Source organism: Arachis ipaensis, chromosome B04 (assembly GCF_000816755.2).
Source record: "Arachis ipaensis cultivar K30076 chromosome B04, Araip1.1, whole genome shotgun sequence".
In the NCBI taxonomy this organism is placed as follows: Eukaryota; Viridiplantae; Streptophyta; class Magnoliopsida; order Fabales; family Fabaceae; genus Arachis; species Arachis ipaensis.
The window spans coordinates 131,375,718-131,399,124 of record NC_029788.2 but is presented as its reverse complement, the minus strand read 5'-3'; the positions used below and the strand labels follow the sequence as shown (position 1 = coordinate 131,399,124).

The window sequence follows — 23,407 nt, the reverse complement described above, 5'->3', positions numbered from 1 at the left end:
TGTGACAACGTGACAACACAAACGTGATGCTTTTTGTAAAAGCAAGCGCCAACCCACTAAGATTTATATGCATCTCTTTATCCATGAAATGGAAACACCAGAAGCACTTTATTTTTCTTTTCCGGTACATTAACATTGTTCTTCTCTTAACAGGGGCACCTGTGATCAAGGCTCAGAGAATTGGAAATGAGCGAATTAAGACAACAATTTAAAGAATTAATCGAACTTAAATGAGGCAATACCGTAATGTCATTATTTTAGGTATTTTGTACTGCCAGTGTAATCTTTCATTCTTTCTCCATTGCAATTTGCAAGGGACAGTGATCGAAAAACACAAAAATCGAGCTGATTTTTTTCCCACAACATATTACACAAATGAAGAATTGATCATAAATGTTTTACAACCTGCATTGATCCAACCACCCTTAAGAGGCTTGTATAACTCATCTGATGACCGAAAAATTATGACAAAGAAAAGGCTTCTTTACGAAAAAACAAAATTTTCTTAATACCACCCTTCACCAAAAAATTTTACCAATTCGGCAAATTGGCGACCCTAATACATTCCCCATCTATGTGACAGGCAACAAATATTACATAACTCATTTCCATTGAATGGGCACATTCCACCAAAAGAATGCCCCCCCCAAAAGCACCAAAACCAATAGATTTGACATGACCTGGAGAAAGTGTCAACTCCCACGGTTGTTTGAAAGCAACATCCTTCCCAGTCAACGGGGAACAAAAGCTCTGGCCGCTTCAAAACTGCAAATTCTTTGAGGCCCAAAGCCTAATTTGCGACCAGAGCTAGCAAACGCCTCAAATAAATAGGCAACCCCTGTGATCCTACTAAAGAATGGGTCGAAAACTGAAAACCTGAGAGAAAACCCCAAAAGAGAATGGAACAACACTATTAATGTACATTCAGATGCTTAAGAGGCTGTTGCAGCTGATAACTTCTCCAACTTTTCCTTCTCAATCTCTGCTCTTCTCTGCTCAGCATGTTGGGCAACGCCGTTGGCGAGAGCTTGATAATTGAACTCGAGTGTGCGGGTAAGGTTCTCGAACCTGGAGGGGTCTGATGATTGTATAGCTACAAGAGTTATATGAGGGCATGTCAGACAACAGCAAAAATAAATGTTGTTGTATATAACAAATGTAACCAATTTCAAGATTACCTTTGACTGTATCCACAAATAAAACAAAAGGATCCACCTCATCAATTGGGGACTGTAACTCCTCATCATCACTATAGTCGTCATCAGAATCATCATCATCCTCATCATTGGGTCGGAATGACTTTGCCTATGGGCAACAGACATAAAGGAAAAAAATAAAAATATATATACAACTGGTCAACTGGAACTTGCCATATTATGTTGGTGGAATTGATAAATCTAGTATTCTATATTAGATTCAAATTTTACATATGAATGCAAATGTTATTTAGGTATAACCTCACCTGCTCAGCCAACTTTCTAAGGGTCATACTGTCAGCTTCATCCCCATCCTCAGCATCAACTCCCATTTCCTTGTCAGAACCATTGACATCCTCATCTTCGTCATCTGTTTGAAAACCATCCATATCATCATCATCTTCAGCTTCTTCCTCTTTTATAGCTTCTGCATGAGTTAGACTGAATGTTAGGCACAACATAGGTTACACAAATGTTATACGGCCAAGAAAAACAGAGAAATCAACTGCCCTTAATGAATACAAGATGCGACATCTCGTCAACAGAAGGGCAAACATAGATACCTGCAACTTGTTCCTTGTAGGCAACTAGAAGTTCAAGTGTGGCACGGAACACTCTGCCTAAAGCCTCGCCAGGCAATTGATCGGCTGGGAGTGCCAGTAAAGATGTAAGACCAAGACAGCAAACTTTCTTCTCATGTTCCCTGCATAAAGATTATCAATTTATGACAAGTAAGACCTTCAAATTATCACAGAAAACAGCTTCTCCTGTTTGTTTGAAACAGCCAAGTAAAGCTAGAATAAGGGCTAAAGAATGGGTAAGAAAAGAACAAACCTTTTGAAATTAGTGCGTACACCACTCTTCTTGACTTGTTGCAACAAATGAAACCAGAGAGTGAACACTTCAGTTGCAACACCTAACTTTTGCAATATGCTGAGGGTAAGTGCTGCATTGTAGTAAAGAGCATCTGCAATCTGGAAAAACTAGCTCTTAGAGGGAATTATTATATCTTTAGCCCCGGACAACCTTACATAAGCTTGAAAAAATTATACTAGATTAACTGAATCTGTGGTCAATCAAAAATACATCTAGGTTGGAATTTCAAAACATATCGGAAAAGTAAAAACCATAATTATTCTGTCAAGAATAAGTTTTTTTAACTTTTAGCAAGAGAAAAATGGGCCCAGAAAATCTAGCTACGGTAACAGAAGCTAATTTTATCGGCAACCCCTTACCACTTGTATGAGAAGACATTTCAAATACGATTTCTCGGTTCGATGCAAACGTTCAACTGTGATTCTAAGATATGGCTCAACCCAATGATCCACCTGTCCTCTGCAGTTCTGGAAGACAACTTCAATAAGTTTTGGAGCTGGCACAATATCATTGTCCTCCATATTTTTGTCTGCCATGATCTGCAACATGAAATATGAATTGTGACAACATTAGTAAGAGCAAAAATAATAACCACCATTTTGAACAACCAAATTGCACCATAGAAGGTAATAACTCAAGCAATAATGAGAAAATAACTCACAGATGAAATCATATTCCACAGACTCTGTTGATAGTCAGGTTCTTTACAAGTAAGGAAATGAGCAGTTCCTCTTGAAATATAGTTGTCCAAAGGAACCAAAATATCTGCAAAGGTTTAGAGGTTAATATGTATCAAAATTAGAAGTTATGGAAAACAATGAAAAATATCTAACAAGGCAACCTATATGCACAAATACCCCCTTCCCCCAAAGAATGAGCACATAATTTGAACCTACACCAAATGTACTTGGACCAGTACAGGCACAGGGTTAATGTACCAATTGAAAGTTATATAATGTAAAACTCATCTCATTTAAGCAGAAAAAAGCTTATGTTATGGTTTTAGCTATTTTCTTTATCAAATGATGATGACCTAATTTTCTAATCAGATAATAAGAATATTTATCTTCTTCATGGAGGATCTCCTGCCTCCCATCTTCTTGTATCATCTATCTTTTCTTGATTATACTTCTTTTATCAAAGGGGAAAAAAACGAATTTATCTTCAGGTTTAGTGCGATACACCAACTATCTCCAGCTTTTAGTACACCATTAAAGCAATAAGTAATCCACATATTATCAAAAATATGCGCATGAAAGTGAGTGGATAGCTAATGAAGTGCTAACATACTTGGAAAGAAGTCGATTGCCCAATCTGCAAGTGCTTCCATCATCAATGGCCAAAGACTCCACATATCCAATGATATTGTTGGAGAGAAGAAGGTCATATACGATACAATCTCCAAAACTTCCTCAAAAACCTCTGCAGGCATGGACAGATGACAATGGATACAAGCATGAGCATTCAAGCAAAGTAAGTTTGATTTGTAAACTATAAACAGTGTGCAAATTAAACAAGCATGTTTGTAACTTCACCTTTTAATTGGAACTCATTACATATATAATAATTCTAAAACGACGAATATAAAGGCTTGAGGAAGGGGAACATAGCATAAAATTTACATCAAGATTCAACAGTAAGATAGAAAGTTGTATCAAATGAGGGGGCATGTACCTTGACCATCAGTTGTTAACATTCTACGCATTATGGGAAGCAAAGTTGGCTCAATTTGAACAAAAAGGTGAGGAAGCCTGCTCACTGACTCGAGGATTGTGCTTATGGCACGCAAACAGCCAACAGCAGCTAGAGCACCTGGATCGTCGGCTTCTTCATCAGCTTCTGCAGAATTCATGCACTTCCAAAATGCAGCTGCCTGTTGAAAAAGGATAAAAAATAAAAGACACAATTGTTATTCAACATAAAATTCCTAGCTATCAAAATCAAGTAAATGTTTATAGAAGCAGCCCAGTGCACAAGCATTCCGGGATAACGCAGGGTCCGGGAACGGCCGCACCCAATGGGTGTAATGTAGACAACCTAACCTGATAATTACATCAGTGGCTGTTTTCACGGCTTGAACCTGTGACCTCGGAGACAACTCAAACCGTTGCTCCAAGGCTCCCCTTCAAGTAAATGTTTATAGAATCAACTGAAAAAAAAATTACCAAATTTTGGCACAGCCCAAGAGCATATGGTGCCATTTCTTCCCCAAATTTGTCCACAATTGTCTCCAAAGTAAATACAAGGTCCTCATTCTCAACCTCATCCATCAGTTTGAAAAATTCTGTAAAAAATTCAATTCAGCCCTGCCTGTTCAGTAAGACAAATTAGTATTGAAGATAAAATTTCCAGACATATACCATCAAGGAGCTGAGGAAGAATAGGACGGATTTCATTCAAATCTGCAACAACACAGAAAAGACATTAAGAATAAATAATATCAACCACATAGAGAGAAGTACTGAAACCAAAAAGGAAAAAAAAGGTACCACCTTTGCAAGCTTCAATGAATGATCGCAAAGCAAATACTGAATCAACTCGAACAGGAAGTTCAGAATCTCGGATTTTGGATACAACACAGTGCAATGCTTTTCGGAAATTGTTCTGATCTGAGAAGTTAATATGGGCATACTGTCCTGCAACCCATGCAGCCTGTTTTCCAATGCAAAATAAAGTGCACCAAAAATTATTAAGAATTGAGAAATTAAAATTTCATGATCATCATCTTTAACCCAAATTCAAATTAGCTTACACAAAATTAAACTAAAATATGGAACTGCAAACAAATAATTTGTTTAACTTATAGTAAAGCCAACAGGAAGAAAATTGAAATTTCAAAAGATTATGTAATTGGTAATTCCACTATTTCCCTGCATTTATGTTCTGTACTTGAATGGACCCCACATTTTGCAATACTCCCAACTTGTAGAGCAATGCAAGGTATAACTCATAGCAGGAGAGAATAATATTTTTGGGATGAACGTCGTCAATATATAAACTTTCATCGTTTTAAGCTCATTTTCTGAATTTTGGATAATTTAGTAACGCCACTTTTTTCTTTATGGACTAGTGGTTCGCTATTGAACCAAACAGTACCACCTTCCTCCCCCATAAGAGGCAGTCTTAATCATTCATTCATACCCTAATTTTCCATTCATGACTTACAAATTTCCTCTATTTTATTTTAAGACGTCCTTATTGCTTCTAAACAAAGGAGTAAAAGAAAGAAAGGGAGGTGTAAGATAATAGGACAGTATACCTTGGCCCTAAGGTGCCCTTGAGTACTGTCAAACTCAGGGAAAACATGTTGAACTAACATACGCTCAAGTTCAGATTTGTACGGTTCAGTTTGCTTCAATTTGTCACAGAGTGCCCCAATGGCAAGAAGGGCACCATCTTTTTGTCTATATGGCTTGTATTCTACAGGAGCTTCATCATACCTACCAGAATAAGAACATAAATATTGCAACCAACTGTAATCTTTAATTTACTAACAATAAATCAGACATTTACCTTCTGAAAATCTCCACAATGAACTGAATGAACTTATGAAGATTTTCTTTCCCACGTTTTCTCACTAACTCACTCACAAAATCCATGGACGCAGTCCTCGGACTGTACAGATCTTCAATAATGTCTACAAGAGAAAGCCAAGACATAAGCAATCTCACTCCAATTACAAAATGTTAAAACATTGTTTACATGTTCAACCAATAATGGTACTTACCATAGCCTTTCCTCACATATTCATGTGGATCTTCATCCCAAAGCTTTTGATCATTATCATTAAAGCACATAAGAGGGAAGACTATTTCAAAAAGGAGGATATCAAGCCTAGGCTGTAGCAGAGTATACATGTTGTTCCTTGAAATACTGCATACAATAAAAAATTGAGAAAGGGTAAATTCCAAATTATTGGGGCAAATTAACAATTTAACTACTTGTAAATTTTAAGGATTCATAACTTATCAAATAACATAAAGATATTCCAGGGTCTAATTGGAAATTTGGTAATTACAAACAATATAGATGTACCATCAGATGTAAAATTCAACTATGTGCTTAAAAGTCATTCATAGCTAACATCTGTAACAGACTAGTAACAAGAATAACTATAAATGAACGGATTAGTATTTATATTTTTTCTAGAAACTATGTTGGGAAAGCTGTGTATCTTCTACGATTTCCTAAAGCAAGGGGAACAAAGGGGCACCATAATGAATGGAAGGAAGCTATGTAGTTCAAATATACAAAATTACAACAAAAACCATAAAATTACCTGTTGCTTAGATATTGAAGGATTAAGTTGATAACTCTGTCGGGTAAATAGCCACCAACGCGAATAACATTTAATAAATTTAAGTGACACTCCAAAATCTGTCCTGCAAAATGCTTTTGAAACATTTGTGCAAATGCTCTATTCTCCGGATTTTGAAGCTTCAGGTCTCCAAATCTGTAACAACGTAATAAAATATTCAACCTAACAACAATGCTCACAGCAACTTATCAATTTAAATTTGATAAATCAAACATACCGAGTGTAGAGCCTATTAAGGATGTGAACTGTCCATTTCTTGACCTTCCACCAACCCCATGATTTTCTAAGCTCAGGATCCGTAGGTTGGCCTTCCACTGGGACAGGTCTCTCCAATACATTTAAAAACAGTACCATCCAAGCATTGAATATATTTTGATCAAACAGTAACTTTGGAATCTCCAACTGCAAAATATATATATGACTACAATCTAAGAATTGCAATAGTAAATTACATAAACAAGCAGAAGAAAAACACCAAATAAAGTTTCACAGAAAAAATTGAGATTCTGGCAAAGATTATCAAAACTAAACAAGCATTAACATAAAGTTGGCATTTTATTTGTTCATGTCATAAACTCAGCTCCATAATTGAGAACAGGAGGCTCTTATCTATGGCTATAATAAACCTTTCAGTTAAGAAATACATAAAAGAAAACTTACATATATTGATGACCAGAATATTTTACATATGAGTTTGATTAAATCTGCCACTTCAAGCGATGGATTGGCAATCTGGACAAGCTTATTAAATATATTGAGAAGGTGAGGAAATGTTTCATCAACGATGCGATAAACTGGTGTCCTCTCCTCATCTGACTTAAACCTGAAAACAAAATCACATAATTTATAGAACCAGCATATTATAAGCAAAAACAATATGAAAAGGGAAAAGAAAATGAAATAAACGGAAACATAAACCTTCCAAGATTCTAATTAATACTCATCAAGATTTTAAATGATAAAATTAAATAATCATAAGATATGAAAGAGGAGGTTGGTAGTTCAATATAATTTTGCTTTTCTTTTTCCAATCTACAATTACAACATAAATAGGAACTCGTGGATCAGAAAGAAAAGGGCACGCCAAAAAAAAATTGAGTGATATAACAGCTACTTACTCGTATTTCCTGGCAAGAATCCGCAGCACAAATAAGGCACCATAGACTTGTTGATCCTGAAGATTGTGCTTCACCCAGTCGAGAAGATGGGGCCACTGCTCAGGATAATCAGAATGTATAATTGTTTTCAAGCACTCACCAAGTTGCACCCTACAAATAAAAGTAGACAAAGAACACAAGTAACATGGAAACAACTATGTTATTATTATCTTCCAGCAAGTTACGATACATGTGGCATCAACCAAATTGAATCAAAATAAAGAACATGTTGGTATAAAACACGAACCAGCCACAAAATAGTACCTCAATAGAGGAGGAACCTGAGTCACAAACACAAGGACGTGATCCCTCACTAAATCTTTGTCACTTTGCAATATCTTCTCTGGGGCATCTAATTCAAACAAGAAATGGTGTGCAATCAGCAATCAAACAAAGGATCCACTGTCTAACTAGTATTCTAGAAGCAATATAAAGGCATACCAGATTCAAGAGGGGACCAATTCTTCGCAATAAAGTTCTTGAAATGAATGCTAGCAACTTGACGTACACCCATATCACAGTTGTTGTCAACAATGATTTGCAACAACCTCACCAGATGCTGAGGCGCAAACTGGAACTGTAGAAGACATATATAATATAACTTAGAAAACTCATTTAAGTTGAATACTATTAGATTCAATTACCATCCACACCAAAATATTCACAAGCTATAATAAGTGAGATTGACACCTAAACCAACCATAAAGCTGAATTATCCTTTTCTTTTCACTGTGCCCATTATTCCTAAACACTTCACTCCAATGAAATACTTATCAAATTAAAATTCGCAAGCTATGCTGCAACACAAAATTGACACCACTACCAACATCCAACGACAAAATCAAATTTCGTTTCAAAATCTAGTTACTTTGCAAATAGCACAAGCTTACAAAGTCTAATTACTATCCAAATCGCCCAAGCAATTCAAAAGTTCAACAAAATGATCAATAAACCCATACCCCATTCAATCCCAATCTCAATACCGATCAGCATCTAAATTTAACAATCAGAAATTGAATAAGCTCAAACCTGATCCAAACTCTGCTCAGCTGCTTTACGTTCATTGGGATTCGGACTCAGAGCAGCTTGGAGCACAACAGCGAGACTAGGAAGATCCATATCAACCACCTCGATCAAATAAACTCCGATCAGAGCTGCCAAACTTCAAAATTTTCAGAACAGATAAGGAATCTAAACCCTAGGAAGCGCGTTCTCTAGGGTTTAGAGAGAACAACGACGAATCGAACAGAGAGTTTTTGCGAGCGTGCGTGTTATTTCTCTGTCTTCCTCCCTCTGTGTGTGTGCAGTTTCCGAAGTGAGAGAGAGAGAGAGAGAAGAGAGAGAGAGTTGGAGAGAGAGCGAAGACGAAGGTGGAGAAAGCTGGAGGCTATTTAAACAACTAGGGTTTACGCTTTTACGGGTTTTTAACCATTCTTCGATTCTTCGTCGTAGTTTAAAAAATCACTATAATTCCCCATATACCCCACGCACACACTCTTCACTTCTCTGTCTAGCTGGTTGGTTATCTTCTCTGTTTGGATCAAGGAATACGTTAAAACCGTACGGTAATGGGGTTTTACGTTGGAATGAGTTAAACGACGTCGTATAGGGCGTTGATGTAGGGGAGTAAGGTCAGTGGTGGTAACTTCTTTGTTTCTGTTTGTTTGGTAAGTACATTGGGCTTTTTCACTGTTTGGATGGAAGGTGCTGCTTTTATGGGTTTTGGCTGCCAACTTCACCTAATTCACGTACTGCAGCATCTACCGCTTCCCATTTTTTTATTCCGGATTCCCTTTTTACTTTGTCTCGTTGGCGCTTACTTAATGTATTTGGAGACAATTTTTCATTTATTTATTTATTTTGACAAAGAGAGTAATTTGAACATAGTGATTTAATCATTAAAAGCTAACATTGACATTTACTATTAGTAAATTTTGACAGATATAGAGACTAAAAATTTTTATTATGGAAGATAAATATGTGCTATTCAATTCTATTGGTGTGTGCATGTGTTTTATTTTGATATGCGAATCAGTAATCGGACCTATCCATTACTTTGTAACTTGATTTTTTAAATTTTTTAAATATCAAATCAGAGAGTCTGATTTGTTTGTTATGATTTTTTTTTAAAAAAAATTACAAATCGGAGGTCTAACTTTTTGTTCTTTATAAATCAGATGGTCCGATTTTTATTCCCAAACAAATCGGAGGGTCCAATTTTCACATTTTAAATAAAAAAATTCCACATTTGAGAATAACACCCTTATTATCCATAATCCTAAAAAATATCATTTCCACCCCAATGTCAAAAATAATTTGCGCAGATATGGATCCTATATATATTTTAGAGTAATAAGATACGAGTAGACTGACTTTGATAGTACATATCTCCATTAAAACTTAACGGCATTTTTTTAAGTTAGTGCTTAGTGGTGTGATTTGATTGGAAAAGAAAAGATGAACTTCCTTAAATGTATAAATTGTACAACATATATAAGTAACAAAAGAGTGTGAAAGAGATAAAATAATAAAAATGCAGTTATAGGAACAAAGCATAAAGCAACACTAGAATAATCTTAGACCAAGATTTTGTTTCATGACAAATTTGGTTAGGTCTGATAGGACCACTCCCATTGCTAAGGATAAATTAGAAAATGGCAATATAAATTTAATGCTTGATCGCAACGAGGAACAAATCAGGGAACAAGGATACTCAATCAAATACGGATACAACATTTACAACCATGCATTTTGTTCAAGTCAGTTTGCCGTAAATAATGCACTAAGAAGTTACCACTTACCAGGGTTCCACAGAAAGTAAAAGTACATGTTTAATTCAGGAGTAATCGTACAAGGATACGCTCTTATCATCCGATACACTAGCAAGGCGACCACCTCGTCCATCCGGTCTAAATGCTACTCCCCACACTTGATCTGTATGGTTGCTCATTGTCTGCACGGACGCCCTCATGGCAAGATCCCATAGTCTTACAGTTTTATCGCTCGAACCTGTAGCAATGGCAGCCCCGTCTGGGCTCACATCAACACACAATACCCAGCTAGCATGACCCGACATGTTGCCAACTAAAGCTTTCCCCTCAGCATCATACATGTGGACATTAGTGTCGTCTGAGGCTGTAAATAGTAGCCTTGGATCGTAAGGAGAATAAACAAGAGACCGTACTGGCATGTAGTGACCCTCAAGGTGGTGTAAAAATTTGCCACGCTGAACATCAAAGACAGAAATCGTGCCATCCATTGAGCCACAAGCGAGCCGCTTGCCATCAGGGCTCCAAGCAACTGATAGGACAAACTTCTTACTGCCACTTTTGTCCGTGGGTTTGGATCCTTCTGGACGAGGAATTGATAAAGTAGCAACGAGTTCCCATGTGTTAGTGTCCCAAAGCTTGACCGACGCACTACCTCCACCAGCAACGGCTAAAACAGCACCCTGAAGAAAAAGATTTTTTGCCAATTGAATAACTACTACATATATAGTTAAAATGTACAAAATAATCTGTTCACAACAAAATGGTCAATTTTATTTACTGCTATTGCAAGGCTTCAGGGCAACAGAAATTTCTGTTATAGTGCGCGCATACACTAACTGACAAACAGATTCCATAAATGGGCACAAGTTAACAGCGGGTCCACAGAACAAAGTACTAATTTGAATAAATAACCAACAGAATTGAGATATAATAAGTTTCAACTGTGGGTGAAAGCTTCATAAATGTGTTCTTTTCAGTACAAAATTTCACATATACGGTATACCTGAAAATTTTCAATCTCAATTTTTAAGGTGTACCGGATCACCATAAGTAAAGGAGAAAGATAAAAGAAACAACATACTAAAATGATAAATGCCAAGTATATGGACTCACAAAATTCAAGGCATAAAGGTGATAAGGAAGAGCTAGAAAATATTTACTTAGAACACTGAAGAATGTTTATATAGAATCAAACATTGAAATAATTAGAAAATAATTTTGAAATGATCAATACAATAATCTCGTATCTATGAATAGGATACTTGACTTAGGGAAGAAGAAAAGGTAAAGAAAACAAAAAGTGAATTACATATTACATATGTAAAGGAAAGAAACACTGTACAAACTGACCTTTAATCAGGATAAAAGACAAATACAAAATTCTTGAAAAGGTAAACAAACAAGTATATTGTATAAGTAACGTAGGTTTTAAGCATGAAAAATTGCTAATGCAACTACACAAGAAACACAAAAGGGACAAAGGAAACTCAATCAACGCATGTGCTTAATCTGTCAAACTATAACATGGCTTTCACAATAACAAAAATTATGGTGACAACAATATACTCACACCAGTGATAAACACCAAGGATAAGGGAAAAGGACGAACCTAGTTATCCGATCCTCAGCCAACTCGAAAGAAAAAAATAATGTTTTCAATAAGCATGGCTGACCATAAGTCCACTATCATGGTTTCTACTTGTTTTGGTCTTACTAAGACCATCCCCGTAAGAGACGTTAGAACAAGGCTACATGTGGGAAGCAAAAAAACTTCCTCCAGAAAGAAAAACGATGCATACATATATAAGAATGCAAATATTCCCTGTTTATTGTTTCAACAAATATGTTCATCATGCAGCAAGCAACCGGAATTCTGATTAGCAGATAGGTATTCCCCTTTCAACAAAGAATATGTCTCTCATTAATCCAAAAAAATAAAAAAGTAAATGTAAATGTCGGAATAGATCATTCCCACAACAAAACTGCATGATCAAGCAAAGCTAGCTAACACGAATAGAACCAGCCATTAAATTTGCATAATCATCAGCTATTGCATTTTCATAGTCACACCAGTCACTATATATAGCTCAACCAACATCTACAAGCTTCAATTTTTGAATAAGCGATCAGAGCACAAGCATAAATCAACCAGAGACTATGTTTGGTTTTACTTCCAATTTATCATGGTTTTCATCATATTATCCTATTAAACCTATCATTGTTTACATGCCTAATGGTTCACATGTTATTGCTCACAAAGGGGTGGTCAAATTCTCTTCTTCATTAATTATTCATGATGTTTTCTACCTACCACATTTTAATTTCAATTTAATTTCCATTTCTAAAATTACACACAAACTTCACTGTGAACTTACCTTTTCTCATCAGGGTTATATATCTTAAGCAAGCTCTACATAATGGTCCATCTTCTACACTTCACAAAATAAACTCCTTACAAACTTCACCTATCATACCTTCCAATTTGTGGCATTTTCACACAATGACTTAATATTTTACCTAGACAGGTTCCTTTTATTTCCTCACACCATATAGAAACTTGTGATGTATATCATATTTCAAAGCAAATAAAATTGCCATTTTCTCAAAGCTTTAATAGAGCTAATACCATTTTTGAGTTATTGCATTTAGACATATGAGGTCCTTTCAAGCAAAACTCGATTCACAACATGTTAAAAATTTCATTGCCTTGATTGAAACACAATTTAACTCCAAAGTCAAAAGTATACCTTCAGATAATGGTCTAGAATTTACCTTACATATTTCTTTTCTTCTAAAGTATAATTCACCAACTTAGTTCCGTTGAGACTCTTATGTTTCAGTCAAATCTCCCTAATTATTTTTGGTCATATGCCATTGTTCATGCACTTTATTTAATAAATAAAGTACCTCCTTTAATTTTAAATTCCAAATCACCCTATGAAATTTTATTTAATAAAACTCTAAGTTATGAAGAACTCAAAATTTTTGGGTTGATTTATGTTTATGCTCTGGTATAAACGAATAGAAAAAATGGAAAATAATCGCAACGTGAGAATAAACAATTAACCTTAGGGTCGAAGCGCATTTGCCAGACTTCAGAAGGAGGAGCCTCGAGAGTAGCAATTGTGGCATTGGAATCAACATCAAAGACCCTAACGAAGCTATCTAGCGAAGAGGAGGCGGCGATGGAGCCGAGGGGGTGAGCGGCAACTGAGGCTACACCAAGGCAGTGACCCGTGTTGCTGCGCTCAAGAACGAGCTCGTCAGAGCGCCACATCCTGACAGTCTCGTCCAGAGAGCCAGTGAGGAGAAGCGGCGGTCGGGAGGCGGTTGAGGGGAGCCACGTGGCAGCCCAAATGGAATCATCGTGAGCGTTCTCTACCGATTTGATCCCCGCCAGTTTCATCTTAGGAAAGCCAAAAGTGAAAAAGTGTTGCGGAGAAGTGAGTTTTGTGAAGTGCAACTTCTCTTCTTCAACCTAACTTGCTTAGGTAGCTTAGCTCACCCTCGGAGTGATTTTGATTTCAACCCTGGTATACCTACATATGGTTTTTTTTTTGTGATAATGGACTTTACCAATAGTGTGTTGTTTTGTTTCTTTGTAATACACTAGCCCAATAAAAATAAAATCATTTATAAAAATTTGAGAAACGAAACCAAAATGAGAAATATCTACTTAATATACTAAAACTGGGTTTTCCCCCAACTACTAAAGGTGACGTGTCGATCTCTCATGCCTCCGTTTTCCCTCCAAAACGAATAAATTTTTTTTCTATTCTAAATTATTTTATTGTAATTATATTATAATTAATACTAAATAAATAATATATAATAATACTAATTTGGCAACATATCCTCATTATAATTATATCAAATCAATATTTAATACACTATTAAACTACTTATCAATTATCAATTAAAAATACTTTTAATAATTTTAATGATAATAATAAGGGCAAAAAATCATATTGAGCCAGAGCAAGAAACTTGTAACCAAAATGCGCCAAATCCAATTTCGTTTCAGCAATGAGCCAAAGTGTATTTTAATACAATTCGAACCAAGCTGGTTCGAATTGCACTCCTTCATAATTCGAACCAAGATGGTTCGATTTAGTGTTCTACTTTTTTGAATAATTCGAACCAAGGTGGTTCGAACTTCTCCTATACATAATTCGAACCAATAAGGTTCGAACTCCTCTCATACATAATTCGAACCAGGGTGGTTCGAATTATGCTTTGTATTCGAGTCCATGTAATTCGAACCAGGTCGGTTCGAATTACTCCTAATGCACTCCTTCATAATTCGAACCAGGCTGGTTCGAATTATGTGTGATTCGACTATATAAGGAGTTCGAATCACCCTCATGTGCAGAGTGGCAAACAGACATGTTGTGAAGTTAGCGGGCCCGCTCCAGCTACTGCAGTCTTGGATCTTTTGGCGGTTTCCTCAGTTTAGGCCTGCAGGATATGAGACGTTCAGCTGGCCGTTGGCGTCGAGGTACTATACTGGGCCTATTCTTTTTCAATATGACTTAGAGAATTGCGTGTATGTTAATACTCTATTCTTATCGTCTAATGTTCCAGTTCGATTGTCTTTTGCCACAATTATTTACAATGCATCACATTCATAAAATACCTCATCGAGTTGTCTTCACTGATTCGGGTTCCAACTACATGGATGTAAGCGTTCAAAGAAGAGGCAATAGTCTCTACTTTACCGAAGGATGTAAGCGTTCAGTTTTGCTAAATTCATGACAAATTCAGATATGCAATTTCAACGATTGGTAATATATTTAAATTTTCTTAGTTTAAGATGTTCATTATTAGAATAATTTTTTAACATATTTTAATTTTTTTCAGAAATTACCAACTTTCTTTTGCATGTATGCAATGCCATTGAGGGAAATAAAAGTTAGTTTGGTTTCTCGGTGTGGCAATTCTATACCTTGCCGCATTGCATGGATAGCGGATGATGAAACTTATCTAACAAGAGGATGGTCTGATTTTGCACGAATTCTAAATATTAAAACTTACGATGTTATTTCAGTTGGTTGTTGTTACAAGAATGATTCTATACTATACGTGAATAAGGATTAGAATAGGTTCAATATTGTTTAGGTAATTTGGTTTTACTATTAGTATTTGATTAAATTATAATTATAGAATTTTAAATTATTGTCTCAATTTATATATTACGATTATTTTTTGCGGATGTGCTATTTTTAAATAATTTAATAAAATAAAGTAGTGTAAGATATTATTAACTTTATTTTTATCCTTTATTTCTTTATTTGTATTTTCATTATATTTGACAAAAAATGAACCTACACATATATTAAATCGTTGACCTAAAGACAATTTATTTGTCAAGTAATAACGATTTATACGGGAAAATCATTAATAAATTCAATTAATCATAAAGAAGATAATATACTAACAGTTTTAGTATATTATTTATGACAAGGGAAATTATTTTCTCAAATTAAATTTTATATAATTATAGTAAGTCTCTATAATTAAAGCAATATAAAACTGCTTCATATATAGCAATAATATTATACATATTTATATATCTCTTCTTTTATCTCTTTTTTTTAAAATATTGACATATAATTAATGTAGAAAATATATAATATTAAACTGTTTTGTTATGCATATATATGAATTTATATAATAACCCGTATAATTTATACGTATGGCATAATATATATGTCAAAAAAAGATTCCATAATTTTTGAAAACTACTGTTTTGTTATATGAAATTGAAATTGAAATTAAATAATTTCTATTTATATAATTTTTTTTATTAGTATCAAGTATTTTCATTAAAAATTCATATCGTTTGTAATTAGTATATATATATATATATATAAGTCGTAATAGTCAATTATTTCAATTATTTTGACGTTAATACTCTTGCGAATGAACTAAGTGGGTATTTAAAAAGGCTAACTAATGAGCAGAAATTTGCATACGATCAAATAATTAGTGCTGTTAGCGGTAATATGGGTGGATTTTTCTTCTTATACGGTCAAGGTGGTTGTGGAAAAATATTTTTATGGTCAACTATATCATGCTCAATTAGGTCTAAAGGAGGTATAGTTTTAAATGTTGTTTCGAGTGGAATTGCTGCATTTTTGTTGCCTAATGGAAGAACTGCACATTCAAGGTTTAAAATTCCTTTTGCCATAAATGAGGATTCTTTGTGTAGCATTAAACAGGGAAGTCCTCTTGCAAGGTTAATATCCAAGCTAAGGCCAAATTAATCACATGGGATGAAGCTCCAATGATAAGTAAGTATTATTACGAAGCTTTAGATAAATGCCTCAGAGACATCTTAAGGTGCTCAGATTCGTATAATGCTCATTTGCCATTTGGAGGTAAGGTTGTTGTTCTCGGAGGAGATTTTAGACAAATTTTACCTGTAATTCTCAGAGACTCAAGGCAAGATATAATTCAGTCTTCTATTAATTCTTCATATTTGTGGCATAACTGTAAGGTTTTGAAGCTTACAAAAAACACGAGATTGTCACTAGGTGAAAACAACAATATACAAGAACTCAGAAATTTTGCAGAATGGCTACTCAAAATTGGTGATGGTTTGGCTGGTGATACAACAGATGGTGAATCGATCGTTTATATACCATCTGACATTTTGATTAAGAACTCTGAGACAGTTTTGGATGACCTCATTGATTTCGTGTATCCAAATATGTTATCCAATTTATCCGTTGAAATTTATTTCAAGGATAGAGCAATTCTTGCACCAACTTTGGATTTTTGTGTCACTGATGTCAACAACAAGATGATTGCAGGGCTACCTGGACAAGAAATAGTCTACTTAAGTTCAAACTCTGTGTGTGCTGAAGAGGGAAATATGGAACTTGAGTTAGATGCTTTCTCGCCGGAGATTCTAAATGGAATAAATTGTTCAGGTCTACCACCACACAAGTTGGTTCTGAAGGTTGGCGTTCCTGTTATGTTGCTACGGAATATAGACCAAACTAATGGTTTGTGCAATGGAACGAGGATGCAAGTTAGAAGAATGGGAAACCATGTGATAGAATGCAAGACTTTAACTGGTAACAAAGTTAGAAGTATTGTTCTTATCCCAAGAGTGAATCTAATTCCAAATAATGAAACATTGCCGGTCAGGTTTCAAAGAAGACAATTCCCAATTATCATGTCATTTGCAATGATAATAAATAAGTCCCATGGACAAACTCTATTGAAACTTCCAAGGCCAGTTTTCATCCATGGTCAATTGTATGTTACGTTATCAAGGGTAACGAGTAAAGATGATCTGCGAGTGTTGTTGCAAGATCATGGACACTTGGAAGATAACTGCATGATGAATGTGGTATATAGAGAAGTTTTTAAGAGCCTATAATAAAAAGGTAATAACAAAATGTCTTACTAAATCTATTTATTTATTAAAATTTATTACTATCACTTAAAAAAATTTAGAAATTCTAGGAACTAATAGATGAATTCTTAACCAACAAATTTTTTTGGCCTCCCATGTCACACGATGACCTTTATTAGACTCCGTTTATTTGCTGTCTTAACCAGCAATAGACAGAAACACAAAAACGGTACAATACACAAATATAAATAGGGTTATGTTAGTAATCAATAATTTTTTTTAATAATGTGAATAATTATCAATCAAATAAAAATACACTACATCTTTAAATTACTTATCTAAATCTTAATATTAGAATAACTATTCGTACACCTAATGAAATGAACATCCGATATATCTATTGTTCACATTGTTTAGTATTTTCATTGTCTATCTATACTTTTCCATATAAATATACATAAAATTTTTATTTTGTTTGACACCAGCATACACAATCGTACACAGAATTCACATTTATATTAAAATGACCTATGAAGTATGGATATTGACACCGGATACGATACAATACGAGACACACAGACATATAAATTTTAAAATTTTATAAGACACAAGACACAACATATATATTAAATATAAAATATTAGATAATATTAGTGACTTCTCCGAGCTGTTTGTCAGAAAGGCTGCCCATTTTGGTTATATGCACACAGGGTGGGTGAGGAGTCCACTTGGCAACTAAGAAGCATGAATCTCCAACATACCTGCATGCAGACACACCGGGTTGAGATTATGCACAGCAAATGGTTGGGTACCCAGTTTAAGAAGAAAGTTGAATCCAACCCAAAGATCAAGGTGAAGGAGCTAGTTGCAAAGGCTCACAAAAATGGAACTTGACCATTACCAAGGCAATGGCATTCCACCAAGGTTCTGGTCAAGATCCAGGTTTACCTTCCTATCTAAATGTGACAGTCTTGTTAATAATATGAGTGAGAGTTTCAATTATGTGTTAGTAGAAGCAAGAGAGAAACCAATTGTGAGCATGTTAGAGGATATTAGGATTTACATGATGACTAGATGGGCTGCAAATAGGGAAAGGGTTCTTAATTATCCAGGAAACATTATGCAAATGATTAGTAAGAAATTAGAGAAACAGGCAAGCTTAGCTAGGGACTGGAGGCCTTACTGGTCATCTGCTAGCCAATACGAGGTTATGAGTGGTCTAGATAAGTATGTTGTGGATCTGGCAGCTGGTGAATGTTCTTGCAGGAATTGGCAACTTAGTGGGATTCCTTGTCCTCATGCCATCAGCTGCATCACCTTCAAGGGCCTTAATTTGGAGTCATATGTGGATGAATGCTACAAGAAGGAGGCTTACATCAGGTGCTACGAGGCGGTGATACACCCTGTAAACGACCCGGAGCTATGGGAGAGGACTCAATATGATGATGTCATCCCACCTCCTTACAGGAGGCCAAGCCACAGACCGGTGAAGAAGAGGAAAAAAGTTATTTACCATTTCTAACCACGAGAATTTAAAGGTGCATTTGGTTTGTATTTTCATTTTTGATTTTTATTTTCAGTATTTTTTGAATTTTGTAAAGGAAAAAGTAAAAACAGGAGGTAAAAACAAAAATTTTTATTATTTTCACTATTTTTACTTTTTCCTTCACAAAATCTAGAAAACACTAAAAATGAAAACGCAAAACAAACGCACCCTAAGTTTTTCGTTTAACTTATGTTCTTACGTAAGACTCTATGATGCACGGATACAGACATGACACAGGACACAAGTGAATTTAAAATTCTTATAAGATATGAGGATACGACATATATATAAAATATAAAGTATTTTTTAGATAAATTACAATAATATTTTAATTTTTTATTGATATTAAAATATAAAATATTTTTTTAACTGTTTTTAATATTTTCTTTTAATTATATAAATATTTAAAATATTTTTTATTTTAATAAATAATAATATATAGGGATAAGTATGATTTTGGTCCCTAAAGTAGGGGCCAAAAATTTATTTCGTCCCTCGACTTTTTTTCGCAACAAAAAGGTCCCTTAGATTCCGATTTGTTTTAAAAACGTCCTTTGCCCCCAAAAATAATTTTTTAATACGAAAATGCCCTTGTTGATTGGTATTACTTCACGCGAGATCAAATTTCCTTTCCCAAGCAACGCTTCGACTGAGAATAGGAGTAGAGAGTGAAACGTTTGTGTGAAACGATTGTGCGAAACCCTTGGAAGGCCTTCCTGCGACGTCCGGCGTTGGTAGCTTGAGAGAGGTTGCCGGAAAACTTCGTGGTTTGTTAACTTGGCTTCGTTCCAACAAAAATCCCTCGGCAAGGTAAGCATTATGTGAATGTAATTTCTCGTTTCTTAATGTGGATTGTGCGAAGGTGTGTGGAAGGGTAGGGTTTGAACTGATTGTAGTTGTTGTTGTTCATAGTTGGTTGAGTAACTCCCTGTGTTGATTAATAGGGTTTTTCGGGAAGGAGATGGCGCTGTTCAACATGCGGGTGCACCATGGTGGGTTATTTGGATATGATAATGGTGTGCTGAGGTACTTGAAGGGTCAATCTACAGTTATGGAGGACATTGACGGCGATCGGTGGAGTGTGTTTGAGGCATACGAGGAACTGAGACACCTTGGATACCTGAAATCCAACATTTCAGCGTTATGGTACATAGACCCAACTGAGGATGATTATGAGCGTCACCATCAGCTGCATCACCTTCAAGGGCCTTAATTTGGAGTCATATGTGGATGAATGCTACAAGAAGGAGGCTTACATCAGGTGCTACGAGGCGGTGATACACCCTGTAAACGACCCGGAGCTATGGGAGAGGACTCAATATGATGATGTCATCCCACCTCCTTACAGGAGGCCAAGCCACAGACCGGTGAAGAAGAGGAAAATAGGGGCTGCAGATGAAGACATTAGAAGCCAGACTCATATGTCACGGAGGGGAGAAGTCCAAAGATGCTTCAACTGTGGTGGAGTTGGACACAAGAAAAGCGGCTGCAGCCTTCCTAAGAAGAGGGTAAGAGGGTTTGTGATATGCTATTCTAGGGTTCAACTAGCATCATGATTGCCAACTATATAAGTTTACTACTATATGATATGTGAGTTACTTTCTATATGATTTACATAACTATTGTAGGCCCAAAGTTCAACCAACAGAGCTAAGAAGAATGCAGCTAAGCTGGCACCTGGTCAGACAGCTTGGGGAGGGAGAAAGAGGACTACTACACCATCACCATCCAATCTGCCAGCATCTCATACCAGGAAAACCCCCACAAGGCCCAAGAAACGTGAAGCCCGGCCCACCACAGAAGCACCTCAGCCCAAGAAAGCTTCCACTAAGCCCAAGAAAGCTTCCACTCAGCCCAACATCTTGGCCCAGCCCAAGAACAAGGCTGCATCTTCTGCAACCTCCACCAGCAACAAACAGCCTCCTAGCCAGCCATCTGTGAGGAAGAGGCCCTTTTCTGTCATTCAATGCAGTGCACCTCATCTACCCATGCAGAAGCTGAGGTTGATGGCCAAGTTACCCCCATCTCAGTGGGGAAATCTTTAGGATTAGAGTGTTTGTGCGAAGGTGTGTGGAAGGGTAGGGTTTGAACTGATTGTAGTTGTTGTTGTTCATAGTTGGTTGAGTAACTCCCTGTGTTGATTAATAGGGTTTTTCGGGAAGGAGATGGCGCTGTTCAACATGCGGGTGCACCATGGTGGGTTATTTGGATATGATAATGGTGTGCTGAGGTACTTGAAGGGTCAATCTACAGTTGTGGAGGACATTGATGGCAATCGGTGGAGTGTGTTTGAGGCATACGAGGAACTGAGACACCTTGGATTCCTGAAATCCAACATTTCAGCGTTATGGTACATAGACCCAACTGAGGATGATTATGAGCGTCATTTGAGGCTATTGGTAGGTGACACAGAGGCAATTGAAATGTGTACCATAGCAGGGAGGAGAGGCTATGTTGATCTGTTTGTGGTGCATGAGGTTGAGGATGCCGAGGGATTTCCGGAGGTGGGTTTATCTTAGTGGGGAAATCTTTAGGATTTGAGTGTGAAATTTTCTGTGACTCTTGTGTTAATGTTTTGCAAAAAGTGTTTTTAATTTTGGTATTGGATATTTACATTAAGAACTTTACCTTAGTTACATTGGTTTGAGTACTGTATTTTGGTATTAAGTGCCTGAGGACACTTGCAGTGTTGCTTCTCTGTTTTTTGGTACTAGGCATGTGGATCCAAAGACAAAATATTTATGTATGTTTTAACTAGTCATCAAATGAAATATTCCATTACTAATTACTGAATTTCCAGATCTTCTATTGAATGCTTTTCTGCTTTGCTCATAAACTACTTTTACATTACAAAATAAAACAGGTCCACTATCAAAGAAGGTGACAATTTGGGCAACATTACACAACACTTTTCTTCATTAGTTCAAACACTTTCAAAGTTGCTACAAACCTAAACCACTGTAACATCAGAGAATACCCTCAAACTCTACCCACACAACACAGTAAACCTCATAACATTCCCTACCAAATCATCTATAACCTAAGTGCATTCCATTCGGCTGCTTCAAGTTGTAATGATTCTGCAGGAATAAGAACAGAAACCCCACCCACCCAGCAAAACATAGAGCAGCCACAACCCAAAGCTTCGTCTCCAACTCCTTCAATCTTGCCTTTAATTTCGTTATCTTTCTCCTATTTCTTGCAAATTCAACCTCTTTCTGAACAGCTCCAGGTTCCGGATCTGCCCATCTGAAGAAATCACACCCATCCTGAACCTAGTACAAGCCACAGAAACATATGAAGAAATCTCAAATTCTCATACCCACAATAGCAAAATAGGAAGAACACTTTACCTCATAGTATACACAACCCCAAAATCTTCGTCCAGGGTTATCATTCGTCGACGAAGTTCGCAAAACCGGCCTCTCACCATGGCCACAGAGCAACTCCTTTGCATCTGAACGAAAACGTGAGGCTCTTGAGCTCTGGGAAGCCATGGACGCCACTGACTCCTAAACCCTAGCCGTCGACCTTCAGCAGCAACTCTCGTCGTTATTCCTCCCTCCCTGCACCTCATTTTCATTCACTTTCTTGATTTAATCCTTATATTATTATTTATTTATATTAATTAACGTTTCCCATATCCGTTAATAAACGGTCGTAACGAAATCCAACAACTACAGGGGTAAAATTGTCAGAGGGACGATTTTAAAACAAACCGGAACCTAAGGGACCTTTTTGTTGCGAAAAAAAGCCGAGGGACGAAATAAATTTTTTGCCCCTACTTTAGGGACCAAAAACATACTTATCCCTAATATATATTATTTATAAACTCAATAAACAAACAATAGACCTATACTAGTGTGTCTATATATTAAGATCAAACAACTTTTTCATCAATCCTTTATGATTCTATCTAACAGCAAATTTGTCTCTTCATTCCTCCCTTAAAGAGGTTCTTTGGCTGCTCTTTTTCTCCAATACAATGAGTGCTCTATAGTGTTATAAGAACAAGTTTATTTTTGAGAATGACAAAACCCGTAAAGAAAATAAAATTCATAAAACAACTCTCTTCTTAGCCTAAAATTATCACTTTACCCAAATTGCATTCTCTTTAATTAAAAAGAAAGTTAATGTCTTTGAGAAAAAGCAGATATATTAGCATTATTTTGTATAA

General features: G+C 36.0%; 4 protein-coding genes across 4 annotated transcripts; 1 reads left to right on the top strand and 3 right to left on the bottom strand.

Moving 5' to 3' along the window:
- On the bottom strand, window positions 234-9,067 carry LOC107635585 (importin beta-like SAD2). The gene is made up of 22 exons (XM_016339094.2): window positions 8,577-9,067; window positions 7,989-8,124; window positions 7,812-7,899; window positions 7,509-7,658; window positions 7,051-7,213; window positions 6,608-6,792; window positions 6,352-6,525; window positions 5,800-5,945; window positions 5,586-5,709; window positions 5,332-5,512; window positions 4,565-4,724; window positions 4,433-4,474; window positions 4,238-4,356; window positions 3,747-3,945; window positions 3,363-3,494; window positions 2,734-2,837; window positions 2,432-2,611; window positions 2,031-2,170; window positions 1,760-1,899; window positions 1,463-1,623; window positions 1,179-1,305; window positions 234-1,093 (listed from the first exon to the last, which is right to left on the bottom strand). Exons 1-22 carry the CDS (start codon window positions 8,664-8,666, stop codon window positions 933-935), a joined length of 3,102 nt encoding a protein of 1,033 aa, XP_016194580.1. The 5' UTR covers window positions 8,667-9,067; the 3' UTR covers window positions 234-932.
- On the bottom strand, window positions 10,103-13,855 carry LOC107635586 (WD repeat-containing protein VIP3). The gene is made up of 2 exons (XM_016339095.2): window positions 13,386-13,855; window positions 10,103-10,998 (listed from the first exon to the last, which is right to left on the bottom strand). Exons 1-2 carry the CDS (start codon window positions 13,722-13,724, stop codon window positions 10,384-10,386), a joined length of 954 nt encoding a protein of 317 aa, XP_016194581.1. The 5' UTR covers window positions 13,725-13,855; the 3' UTR covers window positions 10,103-10,383.
- On the top strand, window positions 16,324-17,708 carry LOC107637422 (ATP-dependent DNA helicase PIF1-like). Its single transcript, XM_016340839.1, has 2 exons — window positions 16,324-16,414; window positions 16,540-17,708. Exons 1-2 carry the CDS (start codon window positions 16,324-16,326, stop codon window positions 17,706-17,708), a joined length of 1,260 nt encoding a protein of 419 aa, XP_016196325.1.
- On the bottom strand, window positions 22,260-22,727 carry LOC107637421. The gene is made up of 2 exons (XM_016340838.1): window positions 22,584-22,727; window positions 22,260-22,505 (listed from the first exon to the last, which is right to left on the bottom strand). Exons 1-2 carry the CDS (start codon window positions 22,725-22,727, stop codon window positions 22,260-22,262), a joined length of 390 nt encoding a protein of 129 aa, XP_016196324.1.